Here is a 19570-nt window from a genome sequence, read left to right as displayed (position 1 = left end):
TTGTTGCATTTGAATGAACTCTGTTTGAAAAAGTGCAGCAGAACGTATTTGAACAAATAGTGGCTCTTTTAAAATATTTCTGAGCGATATTCATGAAAAGTTTTGATATTGGCATCAAAATTTATAGAAATTTTTACGACTTGTCTAGTCCCACAGAGAGCTACTATTATTTAAATATACGTGTAAATATATTTAATTTAATTTAAATAAATATGTAAAGTGAAGGAAAATAATTTTATTGCCGCAAAGGAACCCCAAATCATTCTCATAATAGAGAAAATTATGACAAGCGTTAATCCCAGTAAGCTAGTGTAAAATTTGCGCTGATAAAGGTAACTACAAAACTGTGAGCTCACGTTGTCTCTTTGAGTTTGTTTTCGGGTCACATAGCTATTATTTTATTTTAATTAGAACTTAAATAGAAGCTGCGCAGTTTAATCTTCGTTTAATGTTCTACAATTTTCAAATACAGTAAAACTTCGCTTTAAGGGACTACATAGGGGTTGGGCCTGCTCGCCAAGCCCGATTATCCGTTAAACTCGAAAGAAATATAGTTGCCAAAGTTGTTAGATTATTACGTTATTTTAGTTTAAGGCGCATCAGTCCTTAGACCATATTGCGCTTTTGTGTCTAGAAGCGTGTGTTCGCGTGCCGATCTGCATCTTGTGCGGGATGAAAAACCGGGAATAACACACGGGGAAAAATCCTATGGTCATGCTGTGGAACGACCATAGCATTTTCGATGAAATAAATTTTATTTATTCATTGAACAGCACTTTTTTTCTGGAATGGTATCAACTTTATGATGACCAACTGTCAGATATGAATTCGTTCACAACAGAGAAGTTCGTTTTGTTTTTTGAAAATCCGTATTAAATATTGTGCGGAAGTGGAGTTCATGAAATAGCTACGTGTGTAGGTCGTTCTCGATACCCGGGCACTCTTGGGGTGATAAAGTGCACTCAGTAACTGAGAAAAGCGGATATAGCGATAACCCTGGAGACAGCCGATCTCCAATCATCCTCTAGGTTATGTAAATTTGGTTCGATAAGTACATCGTTGTCAGCAATTGGCGTCGAGATGAGCCATTAGAATACAATCGGATGCCCCTTCTGTATCTGCCGTACTCCGGGTCACTGGCTGCCGATAATCTACACGCAATGCGATCCTCGGCAGCCACGGTAAACACGCTTCACTTCCGCCTTGACGTTTGAACAAACCGCTCTACAGTGGAGTTTACGTTTTACAACGAGGACAGCAACTTCGTTTCTATTGGCAGCCTGATGGCCGACGTCACCAACACCACCTGGAGGTAAGAGACCAGAGAGGGATGTCGCGGAAATGAGAATACAGTTTCCGATGTTTGATAAAGCGACAAAATGTCATTAACGAATTCGCTAAAAATGTCCAAGGGGTATCTATGATGGCGGATATGACGTCATATTTGCAATTTCCGTTGAAAATCGCTAAAGGATCAAAAAGATGACGAAGAGCGCGCTTCTGGAAACGTGCGCTTACCTGAACTCCCTAGTGACACACGCTCGAGAAGTTTTTTACCCCCTACTATCGTAGCGTTCCCATTGCCATGGAAGCGGCTTGTGTGCAAAGGTAACACGCAGTTGCCCGATGAAGTCATGCAGTCACGGAACGAAAGGCTCTTCGCTACTGCAGCAGGGGTAGTTTCGTCAACGCGGGCTCTTTCTCTGCCGTGTACGAGTCGCGAATAAAGCGAATCACCTCGGGAATATTTGGATCTACCCGCGTTCAAACATCGGGGGTCGCTCGATGAGGGCGAAGATGGGCGTACGCTAATCGGAATACTCGGCGTGCTTCATGAACCCCTTAAGGATCGCCTTAACTATCTCCTTTTGCTTTCCGTTTCGGACCCGAGTTGTGCCGTGCATTTTTTAACATGTAAACGATGTGTGCGTGTCGCTTAGAGGAAATGCAACAGACTTCGTCCGGCCACATGAACTTCTATGGTGACCTCGAGGAGTATCTGAGCGAGGTGGAGAAACGTTCGCAACAAGCCGGTGATACGGACGATGTGTACGCGCAGATGGCCCAGAAGGAACAAGACCTTATTTTGGCCGCGGAGTTGGGCAAGGCCCTGCTGGAAAAAAACGAGGAACTTAGCCGGGCCAACGAAAAACTTACCGAGGATTACTCCAGGAAACTCGAGGTAGGTGTCTCCACGTGTTTATTGTTGACATTGAATTATTGGGGGTGGGGGGAGTGTAAGACGGCGTTCACTTAATGCGACGAAGGGTTAAAAGAACGAAAGGTATTTATGATTGATTTAAATACACAATGCAGATGCTTTTGTAATTTCTACTTATTGGAACCTGCTGCTAGTGGCTCAAGGACTGGGTGCTCCATCTTTTCCATCATAACAATAATGCTTACCACAAACGGTTTAACTTCTACCCGTCTTTTAATTCTGCGCAATAACAGACTTATATTTGAAGTCCTTGATGATATGCTTCTTGGTTTCGAATCTGGCGTTTTACTAATGTCGATGCTGACTTCATTTTGCGAAAACGCTGACTTCAATAGGATCGATTACCTCATTATGTGCTTGCTGTCAGCAGATAACTGTACAGTTCATTGTTTAAGTTCGTGTCTCATTAGCTCTTAATCAGATAACAGGTGGCGCATTTCTTATTCAACCATTTTAATAAACGCTTTATTGCAAATATGCTTAAAAGTTATCTAAAAGTCATCGTAATGATCACAAATGTTCGTAACTCTCTCAACAAAAAGCTGAGTTGAGTGATAGCGGTGCAATAAATAAGTTTAACTTTTAGAGAAGTCTATTTTTGGTGTACACCCCTCAGAAGTTCACCTGGGAATCAAACAGAAAAAGAAAAAGGATGCACACATGAACTCTAAGAAGCTGAAGTAGCTATTTTGGTCGACCACCGAACCGACGAAAAAGGAATTCAAAAAGAAAAAGAATCCTTCTTGGAAATTTGTTACCAGGACAGCGACACGTGGCTGCGCCTCCTCCTTTCGAAGCGTGTGGGAGCAGTAAACTTATTTCCCACCTAAAAGCGCAGTTCAATCGTTGGAAGAGCATACGATCTCGTAGGATGGAATACGGCTTGGAAATATGCAAGGGTGTTAATACACCTCGAGGGAAAATGAATATCGGAACTCGACCTTTAGTGTTCAACCACAGAGTGCCCTTCTCCACTGACAATGGGACACATCAGTGTTAGATGATAACAGTTGACCATCAGATGCGAGGATTTGTTTATATTCTTTTAAGGAATAGTATTCCTCACCTTTCACGTGTCATTTTCAACAACTGATTTCCCATCATGCACTTTTTAATCCAAAAATCATCTATCGAGTAAAACTCTTTCTGACTCTTTCCTTAGTAAGGCTAAATATTAATGAGCACTCTATGGAAGCCTTGAAAACAAGTCTAAGGAAGTCAGAGGAGGAGATGTGGGACCACTTCGTATACGCTGTTTCTTCTGTCATCAGTGAAACGCCATACATATTTATAGTGGTGTGGGGAAGCTCCATCTTCATATGAAAGTTTGGACAAACACGTTGCAGTGTCTTGCTTGTGTTCTTGCTTTTATACACCACCATCCACTCCGCGTGAATATTTCATAAAACGAATAAATGGAAATTGCAATTGAGAGATCATTCTTGAACCAAGTCCTGTTTGGGCTGCTGGCTGACGCATGTTTCGTAGAAAGAGCGTACACAGAATGCCTTTCACGTACGTCTAGTAACAACACACTGTGCTCCAAAGTACATTTTGAAATGTCTTCATAGACTTCGAGGATTTTTAGGTTCATCGCTCTCTTCTATCTCTGTCTTCGAGAACGTGGTCAAATTAATTGCATCGGTTATAAGTTGGAGCTTGGGAAAGATGCGAACATAAACACGCTCGATTAAAAAGGAAAATAAACTCTTTGGGGCTCGATGAATCATCGAAAGTTCGTTTTCTGCACGACTCATTCCAATTTGTGCGCATGCGCTGTTAGAAAATGCCATGTCATGTGCGTAGGCCCATCTCTTTGACGAAGTTTGCAGACTTAAAACTCAGTCAGTAGCGAAACTACCATACCGGCTGGATGATTGTTTCGGATTGTTAAAGAGTACAGGGGATCCGTTTGTGAATCACGCGAGGAAGAGGGGAGTGCCCAGAATTTGTAGTTTTGTTATTGACCTCGGTTAAACAATAAACGTGTACACAATAAGTGGAATTTGTTCTCGAAGTTTGAACCGCTCGTGACATCCCTTTAATGCGCTCGCGCATTCCGCTCAAAAGCGTGTCCAAAACCGGAAATGCCAACAGTTCAGTTACTATCGAAGCGAAAACTTATTATTTAGAATCATTTCTGTTCTTTAATTGTGTTCGTGCTCAAAGTGATGTTATCGCGATGTATTGCGTCGGTTTGCTCATAATTTCCGATTATTTAAGCCTTCGACCGGGCTTAATCCTCCGAATACGATTACAAGGCCCGCCATTCTTTCAAAGGGCAATGCGCTCCAGTCGTGAAGTGAAGGTCACTCGGTGCTTTCCTAAAATTATAGATATTAAGTCGTTATTCGGAAATCTTCTCGGTTTTTTCTTTATGATTTTTTCCCCAACCCCTTGACTCTTCGGGGTTGTTGACAAGGGGGATGGGGGAAAAGCAAAAGGATAGCCTTTGGCAGCGGTGCCTCTCAGATTTGTACTTTTGCACGTGGTGGGATAGGTTAACAGACTGGAGTCATGCGGGACTCTGAGGCAACTCGATGGAAACCTGTTTGCTGACATTGTTCCATCGTGTTTGCAGCACTCCCGGCCTTTCTGTTAGCGTGCCTATTAACGGTCTCGATCAAACCATAAACTTTCACTCTTGCATTCCCTCTTAATCGCCACAGGACATTCTACGTCTTAATTATTAAGCGTGGAATGTGTCCCTCGTCCCTTTTTAATGCTCAAGGGATAACGGTCCCCGTATAAACACGACTTCCATCGACTGGTCTTTTTATTCTGAAGTCTTAGAAACATTGATTTTTTTCCCCCAATCCTTTTGAGAATGTTAATTTTTGGACCCGTTCAGCAGTCGCCTAACTCCACCTCGGTTTTACAATATGATAGTTACGCTATCCTTAATTTTATTCGCACCGTGACAGAGTTAGTCGGTCGTGGTCTTTCGTTTGATTTTTCAACCGCGATCTAAACGACCTTTCGATGATTGTTAATCATCTCCAACTTTCTTTGAGGAAAGAGATAGAAGAAGAATGATTAGAGTGAAGGAGGTAAAGAAATAGATGGAGTAAAATCTAGAGTTTCGTGTCTGTCAGTGATGGATTATTTCCGCCCAACCCCAAGTGACCCTTCGTAGAATTCTCCGGAACAGTTGACAACCACCGCCCTACTAGCTGACCTTTCTTAATCGACACCCACGCGCCTTTTCCAACTAGCCAACAGGAACAAACGTTTTCTTTCTTCGAATCACAAATAACAGTCACCATTCGATGCAGAGACACTTACATAATCCTTTTCCCCCAATACACTCAACGGGATTTGAGCATAAAAATCTGGAATGAAGAAATAGATGTGTTTTTCTTTTCTACCTTTTTTTGTGTGTGTAATTAGGGCTCTTTCCCCCCCTCCCCTTCCCTTCCCCATTATTATTTTTGTCCCCAAAATGACGTCTGGACTAATTTCCTCATAATGTTCCCCGATACAATGGGGGAGGGTTGTGTGTTGTAGCGCGGGCCATTTTAGGTAGCTCGGGACACCGATCGACACCCTCCCTGCCTTCTTGTTTGGGGTTCTAATGAGGCAGGTGTGCCAGCAACTGTTCCAGCTCGCAGGAACTGACAGCTGGTCTTACGGAGCGACGGACTCTGGTCAGACGTTCGTACAATGCCACAGTGGCTCGATCAACATCCGGCAGGAACACGCGGTGGGCTACAGCTGTTGCAGACGTCGTTTGTACACAGTACATCTATAAAGTACACTGTATTTACTAGTACAATGGTTGTTCCCTTTCGTTTTCATTCATTCATACATCTCTAGCGTATGGCACCGCTGTCCTGTTACCTTTCCGTCTTTATGTTCTATCTCCGGAATTCGAGTGTCACGCGCAAGTTATGAGAGAGCTTTCTGCGCATGTGACGTCTGTGAGTATTCGGTGCTTACGGCTAGCAGCTGGCGAATGGGAAATAAAAGAAATAAACTGAAAAGGAGCATTTTTAAGTCCTCTGTTTAGGTGATCGGTTTCAGTTTGTGGAGCGAACTGTCTCTGGGTGCTCCGGATTTCCCGTACGTGTTCAGAAAGCGGTTACAGAACATTCCCCAAATTGCAGATATAATGCTACAAATAGTAGTAAGGGATGTTCTTAATTTAGTTCGAAACAACCTGATGAGTCTAAAATAATACTTAAAAAGGTACAAAGTTGGGCAAGCAGTATAAAAGAAATCGCCTTCAGCGTGATTCAGATGCTGATTGGTCACAGAAGGCAGTCAGTTGTGGTTTCGTGTTTACAATTCTTACTAGGGGTGTACGTCAGCGATGTATTAATTTGTGAGTTGCGGCGTGTGCAGGGGGTGGATTGGCGGGTCACGCAGGGTACTGTGTCATACATTCATTGAAGTAGCATGACAGGTAACCTAATCAAAGCTGACAAGAGAATCGTTACTAAAAACGTGCAAAACAAGCACATCACGTGATGTGCCAGAATAGTTCATTTAATAGGTCAATACCCTTCAGACAGACCACTAGTGAAATTCCCCTCTTCCTCTTCTCCCACAGGGTAAAACGTGTGACAGGCTGTTTGTTACAGCACGGATTGTCAGAATATGTCTAACAAATTTATAACTGTTGTGTGCAAGGGGATGGAATAAATAATTAGCGGAAAGATGACCTGCTCTTTGGGTATTTGGCCAGTTGAACTGGAAAAGAGCTCTCTCAGAGGTCGTCTTGAATCAGCCAATTGTGGCTCGCTTATTGAAACAGAACCACTTGATTTTCTTTATGACCTGCAAATTTTATTTTCATTCGAAGAAAAGGGGGAAGCTTCGTGTTTATTTATTTGTTATGTGTTTCTTTCTGTTACACGCCGTAATCCCAGAGGGCACTGCTCTTTTGCTGAGCAGAACAGATGACCTCGGTTTTACGAGAATTAGTCCATTGTTAAATAATATAATGGCGATCAAAAGCATAACGGAGGTCAAGAATTATCGCACGTTGTCGGGTCAAAACCGTACCATGAACGGATCATAAATATTTAGGCCAGTAGTAAATGGTATTGGGGTCTGCCGTGTCAGGGATAGGGCTTTGTCTCTAGAAACGGAGTTTATTCGTTGATTAGCTCAATTTTGATATCAATGGCCTTGTTCTTCCACGATTCATGCGATGGTCGAAATAGTTAACTTGGGTTTCCTTCCAACAGTTCTGATTATAGCTTTAATAGTAGTGGCAGGTATGCCGCTCATAGGTGAACTCGATGAGATCCAAACTTATTATTCCTTGAGATTTTATATTTGTGTCCTCTGGTTCTTGTCTCATCCATAAGGGAGAACGGACCTTTCTCGTTCATTTTACTCAATCCCTTCGGCGCCTTATATACCTTAATTAGGTCTCTTCCTTAGTACCTGATTGTCAAACTTTGCAGCCCACACCTTCTCCGACATTTTTTATATCTTGTGCATCGATTTGCACACTCATCACCAATCTAGTGGACAATCTGTGAACGTAGAAGTTCTGTCTTTTTTTTTTAGGTGCCACCCCCAGACCTGAATACAATATTTCAGTTGCAGTCTTAAACATCGTCTTGTATATAGTGATAATGGCGTCCTTCAATCCACAAAGGTCCTATAAATCATAAGAAACCACTTGCCTTTCTTGCATTAATGACGTCAAAGAGAATGAGACAGTTCTAAAGGGGTTTGAAAAGATAACGTGACAGCACTATGGGCGTATATCTTTTAAACCAGGACTATTCTGACGATATAAGGATATCAGCGAAGAAGTTTTTATTATATAATTAGTCTCATTGTGGCTACCCCTCGTTTACGATTTTATACATGGGGGGTTTAGTTAATGTAACTCAATCCGCTTGCAGAGAATATAAAAAATGCAGATTTTTTGGGCAGACTTGGTGTCGCCGAAAGCTGACAGATTGATTCCTTTGAAAGATTTAGTTCAGAAAAATGTGCAGTTCTATGAAACCGAACTCTAGCTGATGGACTTAACAGTGATATAGAATAAAGAGTGTGTAGGAGAGGGACAACTGGATAATATACCAGAAAATATTCTAATCCAAAGTATGAATCCATGACAACTTTCTCGGCGAGAAAGAACACGATCTCCAAACTTTATTGTGCTCAAGCGATCTCTTGGACATCGATTAACATTTATTCTCCCCCCACCCTTTCCCCCCATGTGCGTTTCGGCTGGTATCTTGGCAGCCCTAATGTTGAAGCAAGGTTATCGTTTATTGATCTATCTACGTCACTGTTACCTGGGGAATGCACGCACTTAGGTTTCTTAATAGCGTTCACATTAATACCTCAGAAATAGAAAACGGGCAACCAGTGTTTTCTCACGTAGGTACTGGTGCACCTGCTGATCGTGACCTCGAAGGATCGATCAGTTGGGGCCGGAGCATGTGACTTCGTGAAATATAACGCTCTTATAGTCAGCCAAAGTTCACTCGCTTCTCCTGTACAACTGATGGATGTGGCTTTCGCTAACACCAGCTTCGCGTTACACTCCAAACCTCCTGTCCAGCAGCCAGCCAGTCGAGAACAGGCTTCGATTCCCAGATTTCCTAGTTCTACCTAACTACCCACACTTCATTTCTTCCACTAAGTGGCGCTGTAATGTGATTATGCAGTCAAACGGTGGGACAAACTCCATCCACGAAAGACTTTGGACACGCTTCAAGCACATGGAATCCATTTCTTTCTTTAACAGGGGGTTTTACTTTACTCAGACACCTCACCGAAGTACTCAAATACGAGTGTCGTTGTGCGATATAATGACGCCAAATTACCAAGTGAAGAAAGCTTAAAATATCAGCGACTTGCACTTGTTTAGCAGCGCCACCCTTTGTTTTATTTAACATATCCCCAATTGTTAGCTCAGGACGTTTAAGAAGATAAAGTCTTCTTTAAGGGCCTGCATCCGTATTTAAAGATTTGCATGATTTAGGACGAAAAATGTTGACACTGACGTAGTGTTAAAAACTATCAAAGCACGAGCTGATAAGTCCTTATCTAATTCATTTGCAAACAAGAACAATAGCAAACACCCCAAAAAAAAATGAAATGGAGTGTTTGTTTCTTTTAAACTTATTGATAAAGACACTGGTAACAAACAGGAAGTACCTCTATAGCAAGTGGCCGAGAACAAAATAGAATTCTTGTTGGGAGTGATGGGATAATATCTGACACGCGCACTCGCCTTCAAGTTACTTTTGTCTAAAAATGTCTGACATTCAATAACATAAATAATAAATGCTAGAAGCTGTCAGAAAATACTACGACTATTCTTTAACATGGTGACATCTGTGACCCAGATGGGTGTTGTTGTCCATCTGGGTCACAGGAGTAGAAAGGGGACTCCACAACAGAATTTTAGACAACAGTAGCTCAACATTCTTACCAGGCTGCTGAATGCACAGATGCTAACTGTAGTATTCCCCTCAGAGATATTTCAGCTTCTTCCCCCCCAAAAAGAAATTTATAATGACACTCATGGTCTATCATAGGCATAAATCTAAAGATCCACAAACTCGATTATGTCTTGATTCATTGTTTTCTGCAGTCAACAAGGTTCCGGATTAAAGAGTTAAGATGCGGAAAAAATGACGTATCCCTACTTAGTTCGAGTGGCCGCATTCCTGGTTCTCACCCAGTCCCGGTTGTTGAAACAAACCGTGACTACAAACGACACTCAATGACATCATTCCATCACGTAATATCGGACACCAGGAGGTCACCCGAGCTACGGAATACATTCAGCGTATTTCTATCAGACCTCTCTACTCTTAAGAACTTCACTGGACCAAATTAAAGATTCTTAAATTTAGCCAATCACCTCTTTTCCCCATCCAAGTTTCCAGGACTGCATTTGTTTTATCTATTAAGGCCAAATTCGCGGACTGAATGCGCGCCGGATAAAATGTTCTACTGTGTAGGAGAAATCTTGGCATGACTGACCTGACCAAAGAGTGGTCTTGTTAGTTAGCAGAAGGATTCATAGATAACAAGCAAAATGGCGTAACACCAGGACTAACATTCTCACTTCTTGTTTTCTTCATTTACTGCTGTATCCAAAATGCGTTTATTAGCAATTTTGTCAAAGCGTGGTACTGAATGTATCAAGCAGAGCAATACCTGAGTATCTTCCAAATATCTGATGTGAAAATCTGAAGATATGATGGAGGTGGTAGTCTCAAATCTTGGTGGCACTCCAATGTTGCTCTGCTACGCGAGGGCAGGTTGTTCTTCATTTGTTAGTGAAACACACATCTTCTGACTTAAATGTACAAATCTCATGTAAAAACAGACAGATGTGTCGGTCTTTATGAATGAGTTAACGAGCGCGTTGAACTGTATCAACTGTTGCTGAGACGATGTCCATCCACTATATTCGAGCAATTATTTGTGAACACTTTACTCACTTGTAGATGTTTCACGATGGTATACTACCATTACCAGGTGCACACATTCTACAGCAAATCTCGAACATTAAAAATCGAATATCAGTTCCTGTTCAACAGCAGCTGCCTTTTGAAAAGTGACCACCTGCACCGGTTTGCCAACTTTATAATGCGGAAACTAGGACATGATTCAACAGAAGGAATTTTTATGAGCTTTTCAAACCGTAACCAAGTTAGTCGGTCCGGATGAGAGTTATACGGCCCCCCCCCCACCAGAAACATAGATTTTTCATCCAGGCAAACCGATCATAGAATACACGCAGCTGGACAGGCGAAATACAAAGACTCCTCATGGGCTTAGATGCTTTGAGACATAAAGAAAAATATGGTTCACTAAAGCCATAGTTCATTAGAATCGAGAGGGGTGGGGGAATAGATGGGCCAGCATCCCTGAGTACAAGATATGGAGTAGGTACTGGGATCTTGGAAGCTTTTATTAGAGAGGAACTAAAAGGGAAAAACGCAGGCCTGATGAGGCTATTTGTCCTGGGAATGTGTTGGCTCTGAACAGCCCCGAAGGCATGTATTAATAAGAATACAGTATATGGATATGAAGTCCGTGAGAAGCGAAAATTTCCCTCATCAACCGAATTTTTCCTTCATAAACCAAACATTAAAACAGATAAACCATCTTTCAGAATACACAGTTTGCAAACATTTTATCTTTTGCTGTCCAAGCGAAGGCGCTGCAGATATCTTTATCTTTTACCTTCTTTGGAAAGGGGTGAGGGCAAGGCGTCTCCTAAATTGAAAGTTAAAGGCGGCAGGGTGCTAAGGTAAGTAAGTTCTATTTCCGAATGCGTCCCATTGTCAAGAACGGTACAAAGAACACGCTAGCCTCCTCCTTTATCCTAGCTAACCCTCGTTCGACAAAGCCAGTTCCGGAACGTCATCATACACATGACCTTGCAGTTACGGAAGGATGTACGTGTTTACCGTTGACTTCTCCGCTGTCAAACAGGCATGATGACAGTGCAAGTAAAAGCCATCTCATTAAAGATGGGAATTTTCCTTAGGAGTCACCCGCCATATCCGCTGGAGTGCGGATGACGAAGAGCCGTAATTGCTGGCAAGAGATTGACAGCGTAATGATTTGAAGCCGCCCATGACAATGGGGGTGCTTTCTTTTGGCTCATTGGCTCACAATTCACAGAAACCTTTTCGTTGCGCATAATGGACGGCTTGTCAGTTTTACGGTGTACAGAGAGAAAGAAAGAAAACGAGCTTGCCTATTACAAGAAACCAAAACATGCTTTCGTTGTATTGTCCAGATGGACCTTATCTAAATCCGACTACTTTCTCAAGGAGTAATGCCTCTTAATGGCCTTCTCAAAATTGTACGATGACACCGCTTCTGTTATCTCCTTGTGTGTGCATGGAGGAGAGGGAAAAAGGATTACTTCAGAGATTATGTTCAGTGTCCCTCCCCCGCTGCCCGTTGTTTTCGTTTGAACAAACTTTCTTTCACGTAGACATCCGTTGCAATGAAATCCTTTTGAAATGACTCAAATTGCGTAATTCTGGGCTGTTTTTTGTTGTCTTCATAATCTGGGAGTTTTCAGGGGTTTTCTCGATATGATTTATTACTTCCTTCACGGTGGGTAACTGCAAATAATTTGTTTGAGTTCTGTTAAACTACTTTGGTTCTGAGCATGCGTAGAATGCACTTAATCCGTACCACCGAACCTATCCACTCAGTTCCGCTGAAGTTACTTGTCTGCTGTAAGACATTCGAGGAAGACATTTATACACTTAAGTACTCGATTGGAACCTCGTCTCTTCTGTCAGAAACTCGGTTTTTCATCCTACAAAACAGGAAAGCGGACCGTGTAATGTACGCAATTTACAAACTGGCGCCTCGTGGCCTTAATGGCATAGGTTCGAATTCTAAATAATCCGATAACCTTCCGTGTAACTGATGAAGGGAAAAACGACAAAACATATCAGATCCTCGGGTATCAGAAATGAAGAAATTGAATCTGGAAGCGTCAGCCAAAGAGTCAGGTTGTGGCAGACAAGCCTTTGATCAGTGAGGTAGTTAAATGTGACGTCACTGCCTTTCCATATTATTGACAGAAAGATGATCGTTCCTTGCTATCGTCTGCTCAGCTCTGTTATAGCAAATGAAACGAAGTCTAATAGCAGGAGTACCCAACTGGGACAACGTAGCTCAATAATTGTTTCCAAAGTGATCAATTTTTTTTCTTCTGGCGTTAGATAAAACCACTATCCTCTCTATTGGCATTAACGTATCTGGCATGACCCACATCTCCGTGTAGGGATGGCATTAGTGAAGGTACATCTGGCTGTTGGTACTGCTCCACATCTCGACACTACCGGGCAGGTCTTACATTAAGAATCCATTAGCGTTCGGAAGTGATTTCTTCCCCCTCCCCCTGGCCCATCAAATATCTCTGTTAGAGACGCCGCTATCAGGAAGTACCACTATTCTTATTTTCCGTATGATGGACATGAAATGCCTCGTACCTCCCCGTTACCAAAGCACTTCCGGTTGGTGTTCCAGTTTTCTGTAAGGTAGCGAAACTGAAGAATATCTGAGCTCATCTTCGTGTTATGCGAGTCAGACGAGGTCTTCCGATCATCACCTGTCTGTATCTACAAAACACCTGCATTCCATCGATGACTCATCATAACGGGATTCTTTTATCAGGCATGCGCACGACTACATTGTGCCGTGTTTGTTATGGCTGACTGCAAATTGTTTTCTCAGGTCGAAACAAAAATTTCATCCAAGAAAGGAAGATAGACTTTGTTGGTAATTAAATTTACCGGTAAATCCCTTGGCAGTAAACGAATGAGATTTAACTATTGGTTTTTTAAGACTTTCTGGAAGGAAACTTGAAGTACCGTACTGGTTTTCTGTAGTAACCTATGTTATTGTGTCATGCGCGAGCTGAAGTGTTACCATTGTCTTATACTCAATCGAGTGACACAGCAGTAAAAAGTAGGTAAAATAATGCAATTCAACCATTGCCAGAAATGAACTCAAGGATCTGTTCACCGTGTTTAGGACAGATTTAGCAAGGTCAGTGCTTTGTGTCGAAACGTACGTATTTTTCCCTTGGCGGATCAGAAAGTAAATTCCCTTCTTTGCATCTTCTACGAACAAAGGGCTTAGTAAGTCACGTGACAACGCTTAAACATCCTTGAACCGATAGCTCAACTACCCGCAATCCGTATGCGTCACCCGCAGAAGTGTTTTCTGCAAACAGAACCATGTCGATTTCACGCATGGTGATGACGTCACATCAATCGTGTTAGTTTCACCTTGAGTCAGTCGACCAGGGTCTAAGAGACCCCCAAGGATTTTTTGGAGGAGAAAAATTATTAGTAGAAATATTCAAAACAAGGAGTAAAGTTTATTTTACCTTTAAACAACCATTCCTTCTAATTATCATAAATAGAATGAATGGCTTTAAGTATCTGGGGAATATGTTTAATAATGGCTAATAATGACCAAGACACAGAAATCAGAAGCAGAATTGGTATGGCAAAAGAGGTATTTAGGAATCTTAAGAATTTCTTCTGTGACACTAAATTGGATTTTCAGAAAAGTTATCGAATCCCACACATGGAGCACTCTTCTATATGGATACGAGACCTAGGTCATGCGAAAGGCAGGAAACTGGAAGTCATCGAGATGTGGACGCTCAGAAGAATGCTCAAAATTCCATGGACCGGTCGGGTTACCATTGAGCGGTGCTTTAAGAGGGCAAGAACCACAAGAACTTTGTGGTTCTTGACTACAATTGACCTGCAATTGACTACAATTACAAGGAGAAAGACTGTACCTCGGACATCTTATAAGAGACCCACAATATGAGCTGCAGAGACTAATCCTGCAAAGGGAAGATTAAAGGCAAAAAGAAGACAAAGAAAAAAGTGGCTTGATACTATCAAAGAATGGACAGCGGGGTCTTACGACACAAGAACTTTTTCACAAAGCAAGAGACAGGGTTGGCTGGAAAACATTGGTCTCCAACGTTCAAATTGGCTTTGTAACCTGAAGAAGAGTGGACCAAATACATGTACTGTATTATATAAAGATAATTACTTCACTTTTTTTTTTTTCTTTTGCACTAGGAGGAGTGGAGGTTCTTTCAAAATATTTGTATCGGTGTGAGATTACTTCCAGCATTAATTTATCAACACCACAGAAAGGCTGAAGGTCAAGAATGCCTTAAAAGAATAGCGACACATTTTTTGTACATCCGGTGGGGAAGTTTAGAAGGACCAACTTAAACACAAAGATAATTATAGAGAAATAAGCAACGACACTCGTGAAATGTCTCCAGCATTTCTATTACACCTGCGACAATTTTCTAAGCATGAACTGAATCTCAGTTTTTTGTTGTTTTTTGATATCATCGGACGCTCTGTTAGAAACCAGTTGAACTAGTTCCGCTTACCAGTATCGAGAACTTCCTTAACCCCCGCAGTTTAATGTCCGCAAGTCCCCAAACAAAAACAAAAGGTGTGAATGGCTGGAGAGATTTTTCGAATATGTAAACTCTCTCTGTGACAAACCAGTTCTTTGCAGAAGTTTGTTTCTCTGCCCTCAGCTTCCTTCCCATCTGGGTTGCAAAGAAAAGAAAGTAGGACATGTAAAAGAGCGTTTGGTTTTGTTTTAAAATGAGATCGCTTTTGTGATTATGTTGTGCCACGCACAAGAACCACGATCCGATGGACAAGATAAAGTGGGCCTACTTGTTGTTACATCCTTCGTTGACCCGACTGTGTGATCTCTCAGCCGAAATCTCGGGGTCGTGAACTGAGCTTCGTCATTCACATTCTTTAGAACCCCCCCCCCCCCTTTTTTTTTTCCTTATCAGGTTAGTCGCGTTCATCGATCAACAGAGGGAAAAATGGATGGCAATAAATAAGTTATAACGCGCTCGTGTGAAAGTAAGCTATGGGTTGAAGCACCTGAAATTGCATTCCCCCTAATGGAAACAAGAAATTCAATATCTGAAAACTTAAGTTATAGAATATTTGTGCTTCATCGTAACCTATAGCGTAGTTGATGCGAATTATCCATGGCAAACTACCCCTCCCTCTATTGAACAAAAACAGCAGCAAAAAAAAAAAAAAAAGTAAGTGGAAGCAGACGATCAGTCAGTGTTATCGTTTGCGTATTACAAGACATGCGCATATGTGTACATAAGAATCATTTTCTCTAACTACTGCGTTAAAATAATGCTAAAATTGCATTCGAGTTGATAGAGTTATTTAATTTCAGTTCTTTTCTCCTTTGGAATAAATAGAAGTTCATTTTATACTGTGCATCATTTTCACGTTTTTGACATTGATGAATAGTCAAACGATAATTGATTATATCTCAGAACTTATCGCCGAATGTTTCCAGACTTTCCCTCAAACTTTTTGATTGCTGTCACTGGAAGGGGAAAAAAGAATTCGTCTTCTTTAAAGTTATTTTTCCTCGGGCGATGTCAAAAGAGGTAAGTCTAAGTACAATAAGTAATCAATTGCGTTGGAAGAAAAGGTAAAGTCTGCTACTGTGGTAAAAGATTTCTTTTCTGGTATTAATTCTCTAGCGGAAAGAAACAGTCTCGAACTTGTCTGACCCACTTTCCGCTAGTATTCTTTCATCAATGGCCTTCGGAAAGAAAATAAGCGATCCTTCTTACATCAACTGCAATTGAAACTTTTGCGAGATATCTTATCAGTTGGACGCTATCTCTTTCTGTCCATCGGTATGTTGACTCATAACGCGGGCAAATTACTGTTGTTAACACGTGGGAAAATGTTTTCTGGTGTCACGAAATGCAAATATTTCTATAGGGATAACTGAGTCTCACTGGGAACCTTTGTTTTAGCAGAAGTATGCTTTTTAATTGCTTTATAGTTAATATATTTGCATAAACGAGCATTTCCTACTTGCATATTCCTTTCTGCCATTCATTAGAATTTAAGAATGACAAGAAAAGATTTAAGGACATAATCTTCAGCTAATAACAGTTTAAGAGCCCTCTGGCGAGAATCATGAAGCGCGTGATTCATTAGCTTTAACTTTTAGCGTTCATTAATTGAAGTTTTGTCGTCTGCTACATTGAATGGATTGGGGGAGGGAGGGAAGTTGTAATTTTAATTGGCGAATTTCTTTCGCGATATTTCATTAAAGCAAAGCAAAAAGGAAATTATTAATTATTCCTTTTCAGATAAGAAAAGGAATTATCGGACGTGTTGAAAGTACCGATTATCTAATTAAACATGCTAATAAATTCTGTTCCTTAAACTGGTAATTTAATGTAGAAATCAAAATTGAATTGGGCTAATGGATATGAGCTCATTAATGGTAGTTTGAAGATCTGATGAGAACTAAGAGCAAACAAGCTGTTATAATCGTGGGTATGAATGCATTTTAACTTTCCAATTTGTAGAATGATTGATAATTTTATTAATACTCCCAGACTTTTTGCTTCGGACCCGGTGACTTCTGCCACTTCTACATCCTTGATTTTCATCAACTGAGCTTGTACAATAACATCTTCCACTACACAAAAGGAAGTACGCTGTTATCTCCATAAAATTGCCGTCAGACTTCACTCTTGGCTCATCGACACACATCACTGTGCGTTCCTTGACATCCCTGTATTTATGTGCGCCTCCTTCAGCCGATAATATATTCAAATTGTTATAATATTGGGCTTCCTTTATTCGATGTGGAACAAGCAGAACATTTCGCTGATGTATTTTTAATGCGCTGTGATACATCTTCGCTTTAAATTTTATGCAGTGAGGAACATCTGGTTGTCCTATTTTTCACTCGACTTCGGCTTGATGTTCTGTTTTTAATCTCTGAAATCGCTTTTCTCGCTACTATTAAGATTTTTTCCTTTTTTATTCCATGCCATTTGCAAAATATTTCGGTGAAAACACATCGCATAAAGTATTTAACAAAAAGCAAAGGACTGTCATGAAGACCTTCCAACTGCAATTTAGAGATGGAGCAATTTTATTTGTACTTTAAATGTAAATCGTTGAAGTACCTTTTTGGAAAGTTGAAATTTTAAGTATCGTATTGCTAAATTTGCTATAAATTCTGTAAAATTATAGTGGGAAGGAATATAAGTTGAATTTCAAGGGCTTGTATGGCAGACAATGTCTGCACCTGTACGATGGTGTATCTGTTCCCTTATGCGGCAGTTATGAAATAATGTGACGTCACTGGCATTAAAACAGTTTTTTGGGTAACCTGTGGTTATTTTAATAAAGGGCGGATGAATTCTTTGATTCTGCTGTTTGCTTCACTTAGTGGAAGCACACCACACCCTCGTCATTACAGTAATGGCTTGTCTCTTGCAACATAAACACCTACGCTGGATTGTCTACTCTTCGAGAATTATCATCCATTTCATCTATATTTACACAGGGAATACCTACAACGCATGAGCAGGAATTCAGTCCGTTTTCATCAGTGGTGTATTAGTTCCATGAATAAACAGCATCTGGTGATTAAACAAAAATTTGATCTGTCTGATCACTAGCCACCGTAACTGAGGTTTCTGTTCTATAAGATAACAAAACTGCAATAAACTTCGCTCCTATCCTCTCCACCGGCTTTCTTGAGTTGATTCTAAATTGATTTTTGCTAATTAAATCCTTAGGATCCGTATACACGCATTTATTTTCTTTCTCCTTTCCGATTAGTACTCGAACATTAATTATTAAGGAATAATTTATTCTCATAAACATTATGGTCAAGTAGTACCATAATATTGCATCCTGGAATTGACCACTCGGCTATGTCAGGCGTTGTATATTCATACGTGTCCTCTCCTTTCTAGCTTATTTAAAATACAGACTCGATTATTTGGGGTTGGTTGAGAATTATACCTTCTCGGATAATTCGCCAAAATGAAAAAACACTTAAGTTTTTTCTCCCTGGTTTGCCTTCCTAAGAATGATATTAAGTAAACTTTGAATCGTGTTGTCGCCTAGAGCGGCGTGGCTTTGTTTTGCGATCAATCCCTTTGCTATTTAACTGTCCAATCACATTGAACAAATACTGCTAAACTCTGTATTTGCGCTTCGGCTTCCTTTTAATTACCCAGTTCCTGTTACACTTCTTGATACTTTGGAGTGTCTTCACATAGGGTTATCCGCTTTCATTTGAAAGGTCTCTCATTTCGATCGGATGAAAGTGTAGACTTTACGTGGCGCTCTCCAACAACGAGACAAACTGCGAAGATTAAGGATGCAGGCTGAATTTTGTAGGAATCTTCAATCTACCTCTAAACTTTACCTCGCTAAAGAGCAATGTCGGTTTTAGGTAGTCTGGGGCCTGGAGCAAACGTTGAGCAGCTTATGCTGGTCAGTTTATATTAGTTGCATTACTTTATTTGAAGTAGGAATTAGATTTAAAGGTCTGGTTGGGCTAACTTTGGTGAAGAGACATTTAGGGTTTATTTATTCTTTTAATTATGATATCTTTAAATATGTATAATAGTAATGAATACGCTTATTAGTGGCGCATTGTACCTAGGGTGTGGAGTTCCCTGTTATGTTATGCGTTAAATAATAATAGAACTCCCGAGACCAATTCCAAAAATTACCAGAAAACGCCCTTGGAAACTTCCGCCAGCGGGGAGAATCGAACACGCGATGCTCTTTGTCCACGAAGAGGTATAAATATTTCCACCAACTCGTCTACCTCAATGCAATTAACATAGTGGTTAATTAACTCAATTTATTCTTGACCATCTAAATTTTATAACCTAATTAGTTAAACAAACTACGTACAGTATTTGGAAACAACAGAACGTTGCGAAATCAGCAGTTTCGCTTTCTTTTGAGCTCATTAATTTTTTCTGTTTTCTTCTGCTCTTCGTGGACACCT

At 40.8% G+C, this 19570-nt stretch overlaps 1 protein-coding gene across 2 annotated transcripts in view; it reads left to right on the top strand.

Moving 5' to 3' along the window:
- Positions 1-1627: 1627 nt before the first annotated feature.
- Positions 1628-19570, top strand: part of LOC150085920 (bicaudal D-related protein homolog) — a 126268-nt gene continuing 108325 nt past the window's right edge. Inside the window, exon 1 of one of the 2 annotated variants that reach the window (XM_090373578.1) lies at positions 1628-2182. In XM_090373578.1, the coding sequence (XP_090229704.1) occupies positions 1922-2182 (261 nt within the window). In that variant the 5' untranslated portion in view covers positions 1628-1921. Of the gene's footprint in view, positions 2183-16124; positions 16170-19570 lie in introns of those variants that run through there. The other variant, XM_090373580.1, reaches the window with a different exon arrangement.

The sequence above is a fragment of the Mastigoproctus giganteus genome, chromosome 5, assembly GCF_048544385.1.
Source record: "Mastigoproctus giganteus isolate SK-2022 chromosome 5, ASM4854438v1, whole genome shotgun sequence".
Lineage (NCBI taxonomy): Eukaryota > Metazoa > Arthropoda > Arachnida > Uropygi > Thelyphonidae > Mastigoproctus > Mastigoproctus giganteus.
Note: the sequence above shows the minus strand (reverse complement) of the source record. Positions and strands in the feature narration are given on the sequence as shown.